The sequence below is a fragment of the Nicotiana tomentosiformis genome, chromosome 12 (genome assembly GCF_000390325.3).
Source record: "Nicotiana tomentosiformis chromosome 12, ASM39032v3, whole genome shotgun sequence".
NCBI lineage: Eukaryota > Viridiplantae > Streptophyta > Magnoliopsida > Solanales > Solanaceae > Nicotiana > Nicotiana tomentosiformis.
Genome location: NC_090823.1, coordinates 95198135 through 95210982, shown reverse-complemented (window position 1 = coordinate 95210982; position 12848 = coordinate 95198135). Strand labels below are relative to the sequence as shown.

Below are 12848 nucleotides of genomic sequence, written 5' to 3'. Positions count from 1 at the left end.
AGTTTCTAAAGCTTATTTTGAATTGTGTGAATGATAATTGAGTAAATTCGGTTGGTTTGGAAGCATGTTCGAAAGGCAAAGTCGTGGTTGTTTGATTGATTTGGATGCAGAGTGAGGTAAGTGTCGTGTCTGACTTTGACTTGAGGGAACTAGAATTTGTTGTTTTATTGTTATGTGAATTATGTGGGGAATCGACGTATATGCGAGGTGACGAGTGTATATGTATCGTCATGTGATCAGAACATGAGGGATTGAGCTATTTACTTTCATGTCCTAATTTATTTCATGTTATCTCTTGTTACATGCTTTAACTGCTACATGTTCTTACTTGTTATCCATGCTTTACTTGCTATCTGATATTTAGTTGTTACTTGTTTCTATCCATTCATTTCTCGCTCAATATCTGCTTACATGCTACATATTCCTACTTGCATTAATTGTATATTTTCGTTATCTCATGTTTTACCTGCTTTAGTTATCCCTGTATTACTTGGTGCACTTTATTATGTTATTCCATTTATGTGAGCCATTTAGCTATTCCGGTATTAATGTATTGCTAAGGTTTGAAATTATGAGGTATTGGCTATTCTTCATTTGTACTGGTAGTTCCTTAATGTCCTGCTCATTTCATTTCCCTTTTGTGTTGAGATTCAGTAACTAATTGTGTTAAGTTGATAAGATAAATGATTTGATATTGGGATTGGATTGCACGCTACAACAATATTGAAATCAATTGATATTGGGTTCGGGTTGCACGCCGCAACAATTATTGTATTTAATATTGGGATCGGGTTGCACACCGAACAGTTATTGTGGTAAGTTTTGGGATTGGGTTGTGCGCCGTAACATAGTTGATGTGTTGTATTTGTTTGTGGTTGTAACATTTATTCTCGGTATTGTGATATGAGGTTTAAGATCATGTTATTCTGGGGCCTCTGGTAGTTGACCTTCAGGTATGTTTATATGAGTTTACTGCTTTATTTTTATTTATGTATTCTGTTCTTATATTTCGTACAAATTATTCTGAGTGTTTTTCCATAGCCTCGTCACTACTTCGTCAATGTTAGGCTCGACACTTACATAGTACATGATGTCGGTCGTACTCATGCTACACTTTTGCACTTCTTGTGTAGATCCAGGTGTTGGTCCTAGCAGCACACAATAGAGACTTCTCGAATTCAATTGTTATAAAAGACTTGAGGTAGAGCTGCTCGACGTTCACAGTCCCTGAAGTCCCCCTCCATCACATTTACTGTTTATATTGTTTTAGATAGTTGTACTTTATTTTAGACTATATTTGTAGTTTTCTAGTTGCTCATGTACTTATGACTCCAGATTTCAGGGAGTAGTTTAGTACCGCGTTATTTATATAAAAATACCTTGTTCATTTTCGAGTTTATCAATATCATTACTCTCTTATAAATTGTTAAAACTGGTCAAGTAGTTAGCTAATATTGGCTTGCCTAGCAAATGGATATTAGGCGCCAACACAACCCCACGGTTGGGATTTGAGTCGTGATACTTCACCGGGGGTATTGGATCCATCGTACATCTCCTTAATCACCCTAATGTATGCTATAAGTACACGTCTAGACTCCATACATCTCCAAAAAACTTCTCATGGGACTTTGTCGTATACTTTTTCTAAGACGATGAGCACCATATGTAAGTCCCTTTCCCTCTTGCTAAACTGTTCAACCAGTCTCTTCACAAGGTGAATGGCTTCCGTAGTCGATCGCCACGGCATGAAACTAGTTCTCGGAAATAGACATACCCTTCCTCACCCTCATCTCCACCACCCTCTCCCAAACTTTCATAGTATGACTTAGCAGCTTGATACCTCTATAGTTGTTGCAATTTTGAATATCACCTTTGTTTTTGTACGACGAAACCATTGTACTCCATTGATCTCCTTGCTTCAGGAATCTGCGCCATCTTGAAAATGGCACTAAACAACCTAGTCAGCCACTCCAAACCTACCCGTCCTGCGCTCTTCCAAAATTCAACTGGGATCTCATCTGGCCCAATCGCTTTTCGCCTGCTCATTTTATGCATAGCCCTTTTAACCTCCCCGACCTTAATACGCCTACAATAGTCGAGTCCCGATGACTCTCCAAATATTTCAATTACCTAGCACGATATTCCTGTCCCCATCTTCATTCAAGAATTTATGGAAGTATATATGTCAACTTCGTCTAATGTGTGCCTCTTCCACCAAAACATTACCTTCCTCTTCTTTGATGCACTCCACTTGATCTAGGTCTTGGGCCCTTGATATACAAAATTCATCATGATCATATCCATCTCAAGCTCAGTAGCTCCAGCTCAGCACAGTTAGTTAGCAGTAAGTTGAGTGCCAAGTGAGCTGACAATTATTGTTAGTTAGGAAATTAGTTGGAGTAAGTTAGTTAGTTAAGAGAGGAGATTCTTCATGAGAAAGATAGTGTATTAATTCATAAAAGGATTACATTGTTATATTTTTACATTCTCATTAATAAAGAGCTATTACAATTTCCCTCTCAATTCATTTTATCTCTCAAATACATTTTCTTCATTTCATAGCTGGAATTCTCGGGTTTCTCCGCAAAATTCCTGATTCAGCTGCTTAATCCTCAAATTAATTGATGGATTCCTGTAATTGAGATATCAGTGGTATTCGATCAGTCGTCTCCTTGGCAATTATGACAAAAAAGAGCAAGATCCATTGAAAACTCTTCGACAGAAGTAGAAGAATTATGTGAATTAATGGAGAAGTTGATCTCTGATGTTAGAGTTCTTGTTGGGGAAGTGTCTATTCTCAAAAGGTTAGACCGGAAGGTGCATATTTACAGAAATAGATCGCAACTTCAGAAGAATATCGAAGGGATAAAACTCCAATGCAACAGGAGGATGAACCATTTGAAGAAAGACCTCAGAGAGGAAAAAACCCTGCCAGTTGTAGTCATCATAATTCAAATTTCAATAGATGGTCGTGAATGGAAGTTTTGAGATTCTCAGGTAAAGATTTAAAGTGTTGGTTATTCAAGGTCGAACAATTTTTCTTCATGGAGAAGGTTGCAGCTGAAGAAAAGGTGGAAGTGGTTGCAATGCAGTTGGAAGGAGAAGCCATTCAGTGGAATTTAGCATACGTAGGTTATAGACAATACCTCCAACTTGCTACACAGACTGAATATATGGTGGCTTTGGTGAAAAGGTTTGGAGTGGATATCGATGACCCCATGGTGGAACTCAAGAAGGTTAGACAGACAGGTAATGGCAAAGAGTAGCAAGCTGTGTTTGAAAGGCATCTCACCAGGGTCAATGTATCTCAAGAAAATGCCATCAGCTGCTTCCTTGGTGGTTTGAAACATGGAGTGAACATTGCAGTGAAAATCACAAACCCCACTACCGTATCACAAGTCTATAAGACTACCAGAATGTAAAAATCTTATCTTGCTGTTATCAGTCAACCCTCACCTATGACAAATTCACAAATAAACTCTTCCAGAAGGAGTGCAGACCAAAGGAACAATAGTAGACCCTTGTTACCAACTCCAAACTATGGTTACTCTATAGGTTCTAAGGGGTTTAACATGAGGACATTGAGTTTCGAGGAGATGAATGAAAAAAGAGCTAAGGGCTTATGCTACTTCTATAATGAGAAGTATGTAGTTAGCCACAAATGAAAGAATTTGAAACGATTATACCTACTTGAACAAGAAGAGCAGGAAGGAGAGCAATTTTCAAAAGAGGAAGTGGTGGATGAACCAGAGAAACAAGGGTTGTAATTAATTCAACAAGGGGAGTAGGTGGATATTTTCATCCATGACTTGAATGGATCTCTAGGGTACATAACCTTAAGGGTAACTGGATACCAGTATAAAAACCCATTTAATATATTGGTGGATACTAGTAGTTCTCATAATTTCATTGACCCAGAGTTAGTGGAAAAATTGAAGTATCCTATTAAATCCACTACACCCTAGTTGGTAGATGCAGCCAATGGAAACGTGATGAGAGTTGATAAGGTGTGTAAAATCTCATGGTTGTTGCAAAGGGCTGAGTTCTATGCTGAGTTTTTACTGCTACCACTAGGATTTTGTGTTGTGGTATTGGGGTCCAATGGTTGTTGACATTGGGAGATATCAAAATAAATTTTAGAACCCTTACCATAGAGTTCTACTACAAGGGAAGGAAGCATGTCCTCAGGGAAGCATGAAAACAAATTTTGACCCCTGGAGCTGGAAAATTAATCAAAATCTTAGGTAACCAATCTCTACTTTGTAGGATCCAAGTAGTACCTGCTATGTGTAATACACTAAAATGGTGTTCTCCAGAATCCATAGTAGAAGCTGAACAAGATCCTAGACTCTTAAAATTTCTGCATGAGTTTAAAGATATATTCAAGGAACCTACACAATAACCTCCCTCGAGAGGACTGTTTGATCACATAATCATATTGCAAGTTGGTACTGAACCAGTAAATAAAATACCCAACAAATATCCAGTTAGGATATTATTAAATCATTAATCTAACAAATAACTAGAGTATCATTCAACCTAGTAGAAGTGCCTTTGATGCAACTGTAGTTTTAGTTGAAAAGGATAGTACATGGAGGCTATGTGTTGATTATATAGACTTAAATAAATAAATTGTGAAGAATAAATTGTGCATCCCAATTTTAGAAGACCTATTGGATGATTTAGGAGAGTTTAAGGTATTCTAAAAAATAGACCTAAGATTTGGTTATCACCAGTTGAGAATGGCCACTGAAGATGTGCCAAAAATAACCTTAGAACTTATGCTGGTCCTCTGAATATCTGGTAACGCCATTTGGCTTATCAAATGCTCCTGCAATGTTTCAAGGCCGTTGAACTCACTTTTTTAGGTTTTCCTTAGAAAATTTATGTTGGTTTTCTTTGATGACATACTGATTTACAACAAAGATATGGAAGACCATTTGTTACTTTTAAGGTCTATGTTCAATAAGATGAGGAAGCACCAACTATTTTCTAAGCATAGAAAGTTATTCTTTGGGATTGAAAGAATATAATATATGGGGAATTTCATTACTGCTGAAGGAGTCTTAACAGACCCTCAAAAGGTAGAAGCTGTGAAGAATTGGCCCCTACCAACTATTATTAAGCAACTGAGAGGATTCTTAGGTTTAACAGGGTACTACAGGAGATTCATCAGAGAATTTGGGGTTATCAGTAAGTTATTAACTGATCTTCTTAAGAAGGATAATTTCAAATGGTCACCTGCTGGCTCTACAGCTTTTGAGCAGTTGAAGTCTGCTTTAACTCAAGCACCAGTCCTAGCATTTTCTGATGTTAACAAAACTTTTATGGTGGAGATTGATGCGCGTGGTCAAGGGATAAGTGTTGTCCTCATGCAATAAGGTGACCATATTACTTTTATCAGCAAAGTCTATTCCCCTATACATGCTGCTCTCTTAGTTTATGATAGGGAGCTGTTAGCTATTGTTTATCCAATAACAAAGTGGTCCCAATATTTGCTTGGTCAGAAGTTCATTATCAAGACTGATCAGAGGGCTCTCAAATTTCTAATGGAACAGAAGATTCACACCAATTCTTAGTTAATGTGGTTGACAAAATTGATGTCTTTTGACTATGTCATTGAATACAAGAAAGGGGATTGAAAACAAGGTGGCAGATGTCCTCTCTAGAGTATCTGGAGTTGAGCTATTTTCATTGGTCATTTTCACGACCAACTCAAAGTTGTTACAACCCATATCACACAACTGGGACACACATCCCGATTTAAAGATGCTCATTGAACAACTGAAAGTGATTTCTGCAGCTCACAGTTAGTTTACCCGGTATCGGGATCAATTGAGGAGGAAGGGCAAGCTAATAGTTGGTAGAGTGCCCCAGCTTCGACTCGATATTATTGCTTCATGGCACTCTACTCCCCAAGATGGTCACTCTGGCATGTAAGCAACATTGTAGAGGATCTTGACATTATTTTACTGGAAGGGCATAAGAGAAGATGCAAGACTTTTTGTGCAGAAATGTGACATTTGTCAAAGGAATAAAGCTGACTTAGCTGCTTATCCTGGTCTCTTACAACCCCTTCCAATTCCTGAGGTAGTATGGTCTCAAATCAGCATGGATTTCATTAATGGACTACCTAAGTCCAAGGGGTATGAGGTGATATTAGTCATAGTAGACAAGCTCAGTAAGTATGACCACTTTATTCATCTAAAACACCCTTATACCTCTCAATCTGTAGCTAAGGTGTTTATGAAACACGTCTATAGACTTAATGGTCTACCAGATTTCATTGTCAGTGACAGAGATACAGTATTCTTAAGTTCTTTTTGGCAGGAGCTTCTCACAATACAAAGAGTCTAACTAAACACCTCATCAACTTATTATCCTCAAATTAATGGGCAAACTGAGGTTTTGAATAGATGCCTAAAAACATATTTGAGATGCTTCTGTTATGAGGAAGCTACTGATTGGTATTCTTACTTACATATGGATGAATATTGGCACAATACTTCATTCTATTCTGCCATAAGAACTATACCTTATGAGACTCTTTATGGAAGACCACCCCCTCTACATTTGTCTTATTTGCCAGGTGAATCAACTTCAGCTGATGTAGACAACACTCTCATCAACAAAGAATTGAAATTACAACTATTGCAATACCATTTGCTGAGAGCTCAGTTAAGGATGAAGCAACAAAATGATTCTCATATGAGTGATAGAAATTTTAAAGTTGGTGATTGGGTTTATTTCAAGACTCAACCTTACAGGCAACTGAGCATTGCTACACAACCATTTCACAAATTGGCTGCTAAATACTATGGATCATTTTATATTATCAAGAAGGTGGGTGTGGCATATACACTCCTATTTTCCCTATCAGTGAAGTTATACCACTGTGTATGTGTCATTAAAGAAATGCTATGAGTTGCCAACAGATCACTTATCTTCCCAGTACTGACATTGCCAGCCCTCATTGTCCCAAACCAGAGTCCATTTTAGAAAGGAGAATGGTGAAAAAAGGGAATAAAGTGTGGCTCAAGTCTTAGTTAAGTGGATAAGCTTACCATCAAATTATGCTGCATGGAATATTTTTAATGCACTAAAGATCAGGTTCCTATCATTTTGATCTTTGTGGTCAAGGATATTCTACATGAGGGAGTATTGATATATAAAATTTATAATGATCACATCCAGCTCAAGCTCAATAGCTCCAACTCAGCACAGTCAGTTGGCAGTTAATCGAGTGCCAAGTCACTTGGAAATTATTGTTAATTAGGATGTTAGTTAGTTAGTTAAGAGAGGAGATTCTTCCTGAGAAATTTAGTGTATTCATTCATAAAAGGATTACATTATAACATTTTTACTTTCTCATCAATAAAGAGCTATTACAATTTCCCTCTCAATTCTCTCTTCTACATTTTCTTAATTACATAACTGGAATTCTCGAGTTTCTCTGCAAAACTACTGATTCAGCTGCTCAATCATCGAATTCATTGCTGGATTCATGAAATTGAGATATCAGCCCTCCTCTCCTTCGTTTTGTCTAGCATGTACAATTTCTTATCCCCGCCTTTGCCCTCAAGTTCTGCATACAAGCACTCGAACGCTGTCATTTTTGCAATTTAACAAAATTTCAGTACTAGCAAAGACTAAGACGGATATTAAGTTTAAACGTGAGGATCCAAATTTATGTTTATGTAATCATAAAAGGTTGGTGTTGTTATCATCCCCGAACTTATCTTCATGTATGAACCAATTGTTGTCTAGCCTTAGCTTCTGTTAAATACCAACAACTTAAGTCTTTATCAAGGAAGAGAAAAAAAAGTGGAAGAACGTTGTGGAGAAGAAAAGAGAAGGAAGCATAGTATAGAGATTTTGTAATTGAGGTAATGTTGGAATTATAAATATTATAAGGGATGTGATATTAAAATACTTGGCCAAACATAGATACTCCCTCTATTTTAATTTGCTATTTTTGGTCACATGTGTTGCACTTGTATCCTATATCAATAACCTTTAAAAATAACAAATATATTAGAACTAAACATATGTGCTAGGTAGAAAAAAAATATAAAGGAAGATTTGATAGCATATATTCTAAAAACATTAGTATTAGTCATAAAACTAAAATAAATGTGTAAAGTGGTAAGTTTCGTCGCATATCCATAAGATCTTGAATGAATAGGCTGGAAATAGCTAGTCTTGACTTACTATATCTTTTCAATTTTCTCTCGTGACACTATATATCACTGTCATTTTATATTTTCCATCTAAAGTTTCTCTTTCATAAAGTATTCAACTTTCCTTGTTTCTACCTCTATATACATGTCATTCATAAATTGATGCAATGATCTTCCACATAATAGTAGTTCAGACATTTCTCTTTGTAAAAATCGAAGTAGCAACATGAGTTGAGCTCAGAAGGAGCTCCAATGGCGGAATAGATGTGTGATCCTAGAAAGAGAAATGTGGAGAAGAAGCTTCCTCAGAGACTGGAAACTATCTCATTGATTAAGATATTTACACGTGTATTTATATAAAAAACTAATAGCTAACCACTTCTCTAATACTAACTAACTAATGCTAATATCACTAACTAAGAGTGTTGAGCTGTAACATATACATGTAGTAGTGTGTGAGTGTGTGTGTGGTTAAATACATAATCTCAAGTACCCCACTCAAGTTGGAGGTAAGGAGGTCACACCCAACTTTCTAAGAAGGAAGAATGTTTGATCCCAGTAAGAGACTTGGTAAATATGTCGGCTAGTTGCTCATTTGTAGGAATGCAATGTAAAGAAATCAGCCCTTCTTGAAGTTTGTTGCGGACAAAATGAAAATCCACTTCAATATGCTTCGTACGCTCATGAAACACTAGGTTTTTAGCAATGTGTAGGGCAACTTGGCTATCATAGAAGACTGGTATGGGGAAAGACAGAGGTACAATGAGCTCATCAACAGCCTTGCAAGCCAAACCAGCTCCCCAACCACCTTCCTAGTGGACATGTATTCTGCCTCATTAGAAGAAAGAGCAATAGTAGACTCTTTATTTGACTTCCAGCTAATGGGACTGGCCCCAAGAAGCACTATGTACCCACTTACTGATTTTCTGGACTGAGGACATGTTGCCCAATCTGAGTCACAGAAGGCTCGAACTCTGTAGTCTTCACTATTAGAAAGAAAGATGCCCAAATTTGGATCTCTTTTGAGGTATCTTAGCACATGAAATACAGCCTTCAAGTGAGGATCTCTAGGACTTTGCATGAACTAACTCAAGTGTTGCACGCTATAAGCAATGTCGACTCTAGTATGAGTAAGGAAATTCAGTTTACCAATCAACTTTCTATAATATGTTGGATCTCGCAGTAGAGTCCCCTCATCCACCTTTAACTTGATTGAAGGATCAAGAGGAGAAGATGTTGGAGAATACTGCAGACAATCATATTCCTTCAATAGATCCATGGTGAACTTTCTTTGGGATATTAGGACACCATCATGTTTATACAAAACCTCCAACCCTAAGAAGTAGTTCAACCTCCCCAAATACATTATCTTAAATGTCTCATGTAGGAAACCTTTTAGTGATTCAATCTCATCTAGTTGGGACCCTGTGATTATAACATCATTGATATACATGGCAACAAAAATGACTGAAGCTCCAGCTTTCTTGTAAAACAAGGAATAATCCAACATTGAATGTACATACCCCCTGGAACACAATGCCTCTGCTAATTTTTCATACCATTGCCTACTTGCCTGCTTTAAGCCATAAAGGGACTTATTTAGCTTGCACACCAAGTCTGGCCTCTCTACTACCAGACCAGGAGGTATAACCATATATACTTCTTCATGAAGGTCTCCATGAAGGAATGCATTATTCACATCCAGTTGAAAGAGCTGCCATCCCTTTTTAATTGCTGCTGCAATTAGCCCTCTCACTGTAGTCATCTTAACAACTGGAGAAAAGGTTTCAGTGTAGTCTATCCCAGCTTGTTGTGTGTACCCTTTTACAACCAGCCTTGCCTTGAATCTCTCAACACTCCCATATGATTTGTGTTTAATTTTGTACACCCACTTGCACCCTATTGCCTTTTTACCAGCTGGTAGAGGGACCAAGTCCCAAGTGTTATTAGTATGTAATGCTTCAAATTCTTGTGTTATTATTGCTTTCCAAGCAGGATTCATGGATGCTTCTTCATATGAGTTAGGTTCACAATCAAGTGAGATGATCTTGACAAATTGTTGACTATCTGGAATTAAGGCATTTAGGGATACATATTGTGCATGAGGTACTGAAGTATTAAAGGAAAAAGATGATGTACTAGAATTGCTACTGGAGGGTTTCACACAAAGAGAAATAGGAACATAATGATGGGGTCGAAGTTTGGGAATGGAGCACACATAATCCTTTAAGTACACGTGTGTTTTGTGTGTTCTAGTAGGTCTGTGAGAAATAAGTGACATGTTCTGTTGGTGCAAAGCAGGTACATGGGAAATATTAGTACCTGTAGGGCCTGGTGAAGGTGAATTAGGTGTTGTGTGTTCATTTGAGTATGTATCAATTTGCAAATGATCACTACCAGACAAAGTTACATGTGACTCTGCATTGTGAAGTGATTCAGGTGAGTGGGGAATGGTGGTTGTACCACCAGTGTTAGATGAGGATCCTGTTTGGCTTGAAAAAGTTTGAAAAGCCAAAGAAACCTAACCAAGACTAGATACCCTATTAGAATTAGAGGATAAAGCAAAAGGAAACACATTTTCATGGAAAATTATATCTCTTGAGACATGTATCTTCTTTGTGGCTAGACTAAGGACCTTGTACCCTTTTGTACCAAAAGGGTATTCTACAAAAATATGGGGTGTTGATCTTGGCTAAAATTTGTCTTTGTGGCCTTTAAGGATAGTGAGGAAGTAAAGACACCCAAAACTCCTGAGATGTGAGTAAGTGGGCTCCTTTTGATAAAGCAGTTCAAGAGGACATTTACTATGAAAGAGGGAAGAGGGTAGTCTATTTATCAGATATGTGGCTGTGAGAATGCACTCTCCCCAATATTTCAGGGGCAATTTTGATTGAAAAAGTAGTGCTCTTGTTATTTCAAGTAGATACTTGTGTTTTCTCTCCACAACACCATTTTGTTGTGGTGTGTAGGGACATATTTTCTAGTGCAAAATACCTTTAGTTTGAAGAAAGGAGATAGTTTCAGAACTGGTAAATTCCAGTCTATTATCTGTTATAATAGATTTGATTGAGGTATTGAATTGGTTTTCTACCATGGCTGTGAAGGCTTTTAGGATTTTCAATGCATTACTCTCGCATGCCAAAAGATGTGTCCATGTTGACCTACTGTAATCATACACTAGTGTAATGAAATATCTATAGCCATCATGAATTGTAACATGGTATGGTCCCCACAAATCAATGTGTAGTAATTCAAAATTTTTGGTTGTGGATGTGATCTTTTGGGGAAAAGGCAACCTCCTTTGTCTTGCCATGGGACATATATGGCAAATGAAGGGTTGTTTAGATGTAAAAGTCACTAGTATGGATGAAATACCCTTCATTTTGACAAAAGGCACATGTCCCAATCTGTTATGCCACAAAGAATCTATAAGATTTTTTTTCTCAAGGATCCATCAGCCACATAATTGGACACAAGACAATCACTTCCTTTATTTATAACTGAGGTATTTACAACATGGATGACATGAGAATGTATCTTATCTACATATACATGGGATGGATTTGAAACTCTATGTACAGGATGACACAGAATCACTGGATGAAACAGAATTATTTGATGCACAATTAAAAATAGAATTACTATTGCTGAGTTCTAAACACGAAAAATACAAACCATTCTTGGCTTTACCAATATCCAGAGGCCTATTCATTGAAGGAGCCTGCAGAATAAGACAGACAAATTTGGTAAAAATGACAATACAATCAAGTTGCACTGTCAAGGAATGTACATATTTTAAGTTGTATTTGAAACTAGGCACATAGAGGACCTTTTTTAGAGTGAACTTAGGGCTAAGAATTACTTCACCATGTTGTGTCACCTTTACTTTATATCCATTAGGTAGTGATACCAGAAAGGGATAAACTAAGGTTCTAATATTGATTAGTAGGGATTTCTTATAGGTCATGTGGTGTATAGCTCCGGAATCAAGGATCCAGGAATTAATATTTGGTTCAAAGCACTCATATGATTGTGAATTACACTCAACGTAAACAGAGAATGCCACAATACCTGCGAAGTTAACAACTCCACTGTTCAAGTTGACACTCCCAGAAACATACCCTGCATTTCCACACTAAGTCTGAAAATTCTCCGGCAGCCTCAATAACTGACCATATTGCTCTTTGCTCAGATTATGTATGCTTCGATTTTGATCCTGGAAATCACCTTCATTTTCTCCTATATTCAGCCCATCATGTTGTGTACCAAAAACATTTGATGCAGTCCCTTTGCCTTTGTTGGCTCTGTTGAACATTTGTTGGTTGTTGAACTTATTGTTGTTGTTGTTGAATATGTGTTGATTATTGAATTTGTTGTTATTGTTACTTTGCGGATACCCATGAAGTTTGTAGCATTTATCCTTCGTATGTCCTAGCCTCTTACAATTCTCGCAAAAATTCCGTGCCTTCATGAAAATTGCCCCCCTGAGTCCATTGTTCTCACCAGTGTTGGTGTTGTGAGTGTAATTTATTCGGAAATTGTTATTGCCTGCATCACTCACATTTAGTGAAGTAGACTCTAGTACAAATTGATTATGAGTCCTTACTTCCCTTTACTTTTCTTCTTGAATAAGGATTGAGAAGGCTTGTGCCAAGCTAGGCAAAGGAT

General features: G+C 37.3%; 2 protein-coding genes across 2 annotated transcripts; one reads left to right on the top strand and one right to left on the bottom strand.

Moving 5' to 3' along the window:
• The first annotated feature begins 5036 nt into the window (after nt 1-5036).
• Nucleotides 5037-5381, top strand: LOC138903068 (uncharacterized mitochondrial protein AtMg00860-like). The gene has a single exon (XM_070190982.1). It carries the CDS (start codon nt 5037-5039, stop codon nt 5379-5381), a length of 345 nt encoding a protein of 114 aa, XP_070047083.1.
• Nucleotides 5382-8871: 3490 nt separating this feature from the next.
• LOC108946876 (secreted RxLR effector protein 161-like) lies at nt 8872-9261 on the bottom strand. The gene has a single exon (XM_018774223.2). It carries the CDS (start codon nt 9259-9261, stop codon nt 8872-8874), a length of 390 nt encoding a protein of 129 aa, XP_018629739.2.
• Nucleotides 9262-12848: the final 3587 nt, after the last annotated feature.

Coding starts and splice junctions, on each gene's coding strand:
- LOC108946876 (XM_018774223.2), bottom strand. CDS start 9,261: ATGCAAAGTCCTAGAGATCCTCACTTGAAGGCTGTATTTCATGTGCTA.
- LOC138903068 (XM_070190982.1), top strand. CDS start 5,037: ATGGGGAATTTCATTACTGCTGAAGGAGTCTTAACAGACCCTCAAAAG.